This window comes from Apium graveolens, chromosome 3, assembly GCF_009905375.1.
Source record: "Apium graveolens cultivar Ventura chromosome 3, ASM990537v1, whole genome shotgun sequence".
Taxonomy (NCBI): Eukaryota; Viridiplantae; Streptophyta; class Magnoliopsida; order Apiales; family Apiaceae; genus Apium; species Apium graveolens.
Genome location: NC_133649.1, coordinates 83456237 through 83463498, shown reverse-complemented (window position 1 = coordinate 83463498; position 7262 = coordinate 83456237). Strand labels below are relative to the sequence as shown.

Sequence of the window (7262 nt, the reverse complement as noted above, 5' to 3'; positions counted from 1 at the left end):
TAGAATTTTAACACATATGTTTTAAAATTTCAAAAAAAAAGACATCAATATTTTTAAAAGTTTTTTTAATTTAAGATTCAAGAATAAAGATAATTGTATTTAATAATTTTTTTAATTTAAAATAAAACTTACTGATTTATAATTACATTTCTAAACAATATATAACTTATAAATATTAATAAACTATCATTTGTATAACATTTATACAAGTTAAAAATCACAATATTTATAGTTCGCCAAACGGGTATTTTAATTTGTTGAGATTCTAGGCGATGTTTAAAAGAACTCCCGAAGAAGCACAAAACTTGTTGGTAAATGTTTTTTTTTGCCACATTTCTCTACTTTTTTCTTGTAGATAACACGCGGGTGTTAGATGCTTTCTTCCCGTGGCCTCATTTCTCTATTTTATTTATTCATGCATGTTTATGCTTAAGATAATATTACTATGCTAAATACTCATTTTTTTCACCTCGTTGCTGGGCTCTCTGCAACTCTAATCTCTGCAAGTATTGTTTATAAATTGGATCCGAAAATTTCACAGTATACTGTCTTTTTAAAGATGCGGTTGAGAAAAAATCGAATCAGAAACCGTTAAAAGTAGCTTGAAACTGAATCAATTTAATTTTCTATCCAAACCTAATAAAAAAATCCTGTGTAATTATTAAAATTAATTAGTTAAAATTTTAATATTCAGTAATATTAAAATTTTGTGTAAGTATGTATTTATGAAAGTTACGTTGAGTACTTAATTCTTTAAATAAATATGTAATTATAAAAGCATTCACAATAAAAAATAGTATATCACCCATGCGAGTACGTACATACATTATGCCCTTACATATTTATGTATTTCTTTTGTGTTCTAGTATTATTTGCAGCATCCCGTTTGATTCCTACCTTCTGTAAATTTAGTAAAGCATTTTTCAGTTCACTCCATCTATCTATAAGACTATAACTATAATATGGACAAACATGCTTACACTACTCTCCGACTATTGTGACCAAGTTGTGGCTGATGCCAAAGTTTTCTTCATAGTCATATTAAACGCTACGTGGAAAAACAAGGAGATGCCAGCGCATTTATTCCAACGTACACGAAATCAATAAGATTGTTTATATTTACTGAGTTGAGATTGACGATACTATTTGTCATTTGAGCAAGTTTAACGCAGAAGTGCCAACCTCACTTCATTTATAATTGTAATGATGATTAAAACATTATTTTCTTAATATATTTATATTATACAACTTTTTGTTGACTTAATAAAGCTGATATTGTGGGCGGACTTCAATTCGGGGCTGAACCTTCAATCGTTCCTATGTGAATTCGGTTTCCGAATTTTCCGATCTGTATGATTTGAGAAAAGGAAAATATATATTTTAAATAATATTTTTAATCAGGTAACAAAATTGGTATTGAAATAGCTCTAACCATAGGGCAGTTTTAATATTATTTTAATACTCAAGCTGTAAATGAAATAAATATTTAAGTTAAATAAATAGGTTTGCGAGTAGAACCCTCTAATCTAAAGTTATAATATCAAGAGGTATTATGTAAGCAACTTGTCCCGCTACAACTTATCTTACAGCACTTGTTGTTTTTATGATTCATTTTAATAAAAAGTTGGTATATAAAATATCTTACTAGCGTATATTTTTTTACACCTAATTTTTTATTTAGCTCAGAGTGATCATATAGTTTAGACGGGACTCAGTACTAGGAAGTATCTGGATTCATTCCTAGGGGTGCTGATGTTCGATGCACATATATTATACTGTAAAAAGAAAGATGAGATTGTTCGACATGGATTCACACTTAGAGCTTGCATATTATTACTTGGTTAAGATATATTATACGTGATTTATACTGGTTCCTTCGATGAAGTATAATTGTGTTCTTTGCTGTTTCTAATAGTTTCAGTGTTCTGGTACCCTACTCTCTTTGCAGCTGCTGGATTAACTGTGCATATTATTTCTCATTGTTTTGTGCACTGATTGTAGCTCATAACTTAAACATGACAATCACGCATACAATTTCCATCAATGATGGTAACCTAGTTATCCGTGGAAAAGCAATATTAAAGGCAGTGCCTGAGAATATTGTGTTGACTCCAGGATCAGGCGCAGGACTGGTGGCAGCTGGTGCATTCATTGGTGCTACTGCTCCAACTACCAAAAGCTTTCATATCTTTCCACTAGGCGTCTTCGAGTAAGGACTAACTATTTAAGTCTCATATTTTTTCTCAATTGTTAAATAGGATGCATATGAAATATTCTTAACGAAGCAATTGAGTTCTCGGTGCTTTTGAGTATCTAATGATAACAAATTATTGTTGAACAAAACACGATTATATTCATTTGATCATCTAATAGGGGGCATCGATTCATATGTTGTTTTCGCTTCAAGTTATGGTGGATGACCCAGAGAATGGGATCATGTGGCAAGGATATTCCATTGGAGACTCAATTTATGCTTGTTGAGAGTAAAGAGATCAATGAAGGAGAATCTGAAACACAAACTATTTACACTGTTTTTCTGCCACTTCTTGAAGGCCAGTTCCGCGCTGTTCTCCAGGGCAACGATAGAAACGAACTTGAGATTTGCCTCGAAAGTGGTGAGTTTTCTAGATTGCTCAAGCTCAATTTTGCTCACTACATAATTACAGATTGGCAAACCTTGAATGTCGATCCAATTATATATCTATTTCCAGTCCGAGATATTGAAGGTGAAGTTTGTAGACCTTTATTGAAATGAACTGCACCGAGAATATTTTAAATGTGCGTTCTGAATTTGTAGGAGATGATGCTGTTAAAACCAACCAAGGGAATTTCCTTGTATACGTGCATGCTGGGACAAATCCCTTTGAAGTCATCAACCAGGGTGTAAAGTAAGTACAGACCTTGTCTAAATGTTCAATAGTTTCCTAGTGTTTGCCCTGTGATAGCGCAAGAACATAAATTATAAATATCTGGAAAAAATTCTACTAATTAAGGTGAGCAACGGTATATTAAAGGATTTTTTAATGTTTACAAAATTGAAATACTTTTGTTTTTGCCTTTTCGGCTTCTTACTATATTTAAATAATATACATGAGTTTAGAGCTTTGAAATTTGTCAAATTATGATCCTATTCCTGTCACTAAAATTCTCAATTGTTTAACAGAACTGTTGAAAAACACTTGAAAACGTTTTGTCACCGTGAGAAGAAAAAGGTCAGGGAATTCTTTGCATTTGCTTTACACCGAGTAACTCTATCAAGGCTCTATAATTAGAGTTTTGTACTTGGTTATCTTTTTTAAATTGTGCAGTTGCCTGCATTCCTAGACTGGTTTGGCTGGTGTACATGGGATGCATTCTACACCAGTGTCACAGCCGAAGGTGTCAAAGATGGGCTTAAAAGGTACATAGAAAACGAACCTAAAACCTCTTTTTCCTATTCTAATTTTTGAAAGATAAAGGCAACTATACCTTAGTGTTTTGATACTACAGTTTCTCTGAAGGAGGAATATCACCTCGTTTCTTAATTATTGATGATGGATGGCAACAGATTGGTACCGATAATAAGGGCAGCGATTGTGTTGTGCAAGAAGGCACGCAGTAAGTCACAAGAGATATAACTCTTTGTATCACGAAATTACAGGTTTGCAAGCAGGTTGATAGGAATAATATCGGTCTTGATTGAAATTACAGGTTTGCAAGCAGGTTGACAGGAATAAGAGAGAATGTAAAATTTCAAAATAAAGAAAAAACTGACAACCAACCCCCAGGCTTGCAGATCCTTGTGAATGATGCGAAGAAACGTCACAATGTGAAGTATGTTTATTTGTTTTGCTAGACTGGCTGCTTTTATCTCTTTTTCCAAACTTTTATGGAACTGACCTTGTATCATTTTTCCTTACTTTTAAACCGTTTTTTGGATTATTTTGTTGCATTAGCTATGAGAGGTTGGGTAGATATAGTATCCCACTGATCACATATTAAATAGAAAATATTATATTAGCAATGCAAAGTTCTTTATCAGATTCAGACTTTAAATTTCATTTAATAGTCTGAAATTTGTTTCCTGGCCTTTTCTTGACTCCTCCACTTGAAATTTGTAGAGTATAATAATCCAGAAGAGATGATTTTTTTCCTTCACATACTGAAAATTGTTATATTTCATTTTTCATTTGGTATAGGTTTGTTTATATGTGGCATGCTATAACAGGATATTGGGGTGGAGTTAAACCAAATGCTGCTGGCATAGATCAGTATGACAGTGCTATGGCATACCCTGTTCAGTCTCCAGGTGTACTAGAATTCCAACCTGACATTGCCATGGACGGTCTTTTTGTGCAAGGCTTGGGTCTAGTTCATCCGAAGAAAATATATAATTTCTTCAGTGATCTTCATTCTTATCTAGCTTCATGTGGAGTAGATGGAGTGAAAGTGGATGTCCAGACCATTATTGAGACTCTTGGTGCTGGTTTTGGGGGAAGAGTTTCTCTTACGCGCAGCTATATCCAGGCACTTGAAGCCTCTATTGCAGAAAACTTCCCCGATAACGGATGCATTTCTTATATGAGCCACAATACTGACGGACTGTATAGTGCCAGGAAACTTGCTGTTGTCAGAGCTTCTGATGACTTCTGCCCTCGAGATCCTGCTTCTCATGCTATACACATTTCCTCAGTGGCTTACAACTCCCTGTTCCTTGGAGAATTTATGCAACCTGATTGGGATATGTTCCATGTAAGTAATCTGCATTATGATATTGAGACTTTATAGAAAAGCTTTCTAGTACGAGAGAATCATTTGCAGGACTTGTAGTTTTTGTATAGACACCCACACCCACTTGCTTATACATATATGATATCATTAAGACCAATTGGCTTAAGGTGAATATTTTGTGAAGAATGAGAAGTAGTTAAATTATTTGGTTTAGCAAATTTCACCTGGCTTTAAGATCTAGTAAACTGAAACTATCATGTGAATATGTAATAACTATACGTCACATGATGGACTGTCCTAATCAGGATTTATCTGACTAAGAGGCTAGTAGTTTGGAAAAAGAAATTGAAAAAATATGTAAATTGCAGAGTCTTCATCCAGCTGCTGATTATCATGCTGCAGCTCGATCAGTTGGAGGTTGTCCAATATATGTGAGGTAAATTTACCTAGGACTTAGACTTGATATATTTTTTGAGGGTTTTTAGACCTCTGCAACTGAAGTTTAATGTGTTTTGTCTGTTTTGATTCTTAAGTGACAAGCCTGGCAACCACAACTTTGATATTCTTAAAAAATTGGTACTTCCTGATGGATCACTGCTGCGTGCCCAATTGCCTGGCAGACCGACATGTGATTGCCTTTTCACTGATCCAGCTAGAGATGGAAAAAGGTTGCCATTTCTATTGTCAAGAAATATAATTAAACTCGCTCATATATTCGTAGTTAGTAAAAGTGAATTGGATTTGTAAGAGCTGTATGTTTCCAGCATTTGTAACGCATAAGCTAATTAGACAACATCTTGCTTCGAATGTTTCACAGCTTGCTTAAAATTTGGAATGTAAACAAGTGCAGTGGTGTGGTGGGTGTGTTTAACTGTCAAGGGGCAGGTTGGTGCAAGGTGGTAAAGAAGATCCATATCCATGACGGCTCTCCGGAAACCCTCACTACTACAGTAAAAGTAAATGATATTGACTGCGTAGATCAAGTTGCAGGTCCATACTGGAATGGGAAAGCAGTAATATATGCTCATAGATCAGGTAAACATGCAAGTTAATTTGGGGATGTGATCACATTTTATTGAATGCAAGAACCCAGTACCATTTCTTTTAGAAATGGTACTGCATCCGCATGTACTAGATAAAAGTGTATGCATATCCCATTAACTATAGTAAACAAAAAATTAAAAACCTCAACTATTTTATAACCCACGACCTTTTGTTACCAAAAGAAGAGGGGTATCTACTATGCTAGAGTGCTACGGATTCTCAAAACACATATTTGACATGGTCATAGATAGTACCACCTTGCAGAAATTTGGCATAGATAGAGAGACAATTATTGAGGAGATGATTAGAACTAAAAATCATAGTCAAGTTTAGAATTAAGAACTTACAGTGCATTTTTTCTTCTTGGGTATCAAATGAAAGAGGGTTTGGCTTACCCTAGTTTCTCCTTTTGTATTAAAAATTAAAATAATTTCATTGTCTAGAGTTTCAACTGCAATTTTCAAGTGTAAGTTCTTCCATGTTTGATTTTTCAGGGGTGCTAACTCAGTTACCAAAAGGCTCTTCAATTCCAGTTACTCTCAAAGTTCTGGAATATGAATTGTTCCACTTTTGTCCTCTTCAAGTAAGTGTCTACACAACTAATATTTTTTCTTATAATTTGAAACTCCATTTTTTAAAAGTGAATTCTTAGTTGGTAATCATACTTATTATCCAGGAAATTTCGTCAAACATTTCTTTTGCGGCAATAGGTTTGCTTGACATGTTTAACACCAGCGGGGCTGTAGAGGAGTTCGAAGTCAATCTTGCTTCAGAGAAAAAATCAGAGCTCTGCGATGATGAACTCTCATCAGAGGAAAAACCAGCTGCAGTTATTGGACTCAGGGTTAGAGGATGCGGACGGTTTGGCGCTTATTCATCTCAACACCCTCTGAAATGCACAGTGGGAAATGTGGACACTAAGTTTACCTATGAATCTGCTACTGGACTGGTGACCCTGACTATTCCTGTCCCCAAAGAGGAGATGTATCGATGGCGTATTGAAATTAGTATTTAAATTAATCAATAAGATTAACTGCTGAATGCAGTAGCTTGTAGAAACAAGAATGCAGACTACTTTAATAAAATTATATGTGGAATGCGAATATCGAAAGTGGTAGCTTATACTTGCACAAATGAGAATGCACACTGGTGTCTTGCTGGCCAAGAGCCTGTTGGTGGATGATTAGCGATTGTTGCTCTGTAATGTTAATCGTGCTAAATAAACATGTCATTCAGTAGTGTTAAAAAGAGATTCAGAGCTAGATTTATTGTGCAGGTTACTAATTTTTTGTTTCACAGATGACTGTTTAAACAGTTAGCTAGCTAACTGTTGAATTTCATTGAAGTTTGGTTCTGCCAAACAAGTTTTCCGTTACGCTCATGTTCATTCCTGTTCTCAAATTAAAACCAGTGAAATAATTTGAGTGATGGTCAATTGTCAAACTTCAATCATTGATTTTAAACTCATAAATAAATAAGAAGCACCATGTTAGCAAAATTAAAATAAA

The 7262-nt window shown here is 34.5% G+C and overlaps 1 protein-coding gene across 2 annotated transcripts; it reads left to right on the top strand.

Moving 5' to 3' along the window:
* Positions 1–1607: 1607 nt before the first annotated feature.
* On the top strand, positions 1608–6999 carry LOC141712532 (putative galactinol--sucrose galactosyltransferase 2). 2 transcript variants are annotated; one of them, XM_074515502.1, is made up of 13 exons: positions 1608–2209; positions 2374–2615; positions 2798–2888; positions 3164–3212; positions 3309–3400; positions 3490–3597; positions 3691–3813; positions 4179–4731; positions 5079–5146; positions 5244–5378; positions 5528–5745; positions 6249–6337; positions 6465–6651. In XM_074515502.1, the coding sequence occupies exons 1-13, from the start codon at positions 2016–2018 to the stop codon at positions 6498–6500; spliced, it is 1998 nt and encodes a 665-aa protein (XP_074371603.1). In that variant the 5' UTR covers positions 1608–2015; the 3' UTR covers positions 6501–6651. The 2 variants fall into 2 exon arrangements, with proteins under 2 accessions (XP_074371603.1, XP_074371602.1); XM_074515501.1 differs by having other exon boundaries at positions 1609–2209; positions 6431–6999.
* The last annotated feature ends 263 nt before the right edge of the window (positions 7000–7262 follow it).

What these genes read in the sequence shown, in the direction of transcription:
- LOC141712532 (XM_074515501.1), top strand. Translation starts at nt 2,016, where the DNA reads ATGACAATCACGCATACAATTTCCATCAATGATGGTAACCTAGTTATC. An exon ending in GTCACCGTGAGAAGAAAAAG is followed by an intron (nt 3,213 to 3,308) that starts GTCAGGGAATTC and finishes TAAATTGTGCAG; the next exon opens with TTGCCTGCATTCCTAGACTG. An exon ending in GTCAAAGATGGGCTTAAAAG is followed by an intron (nt 3,401 to 3,489) that starts GTACATAGAAAA and finishes TTGATACTACAG; the next exon opens with TTTCTCTGAAGGAGGAATAT.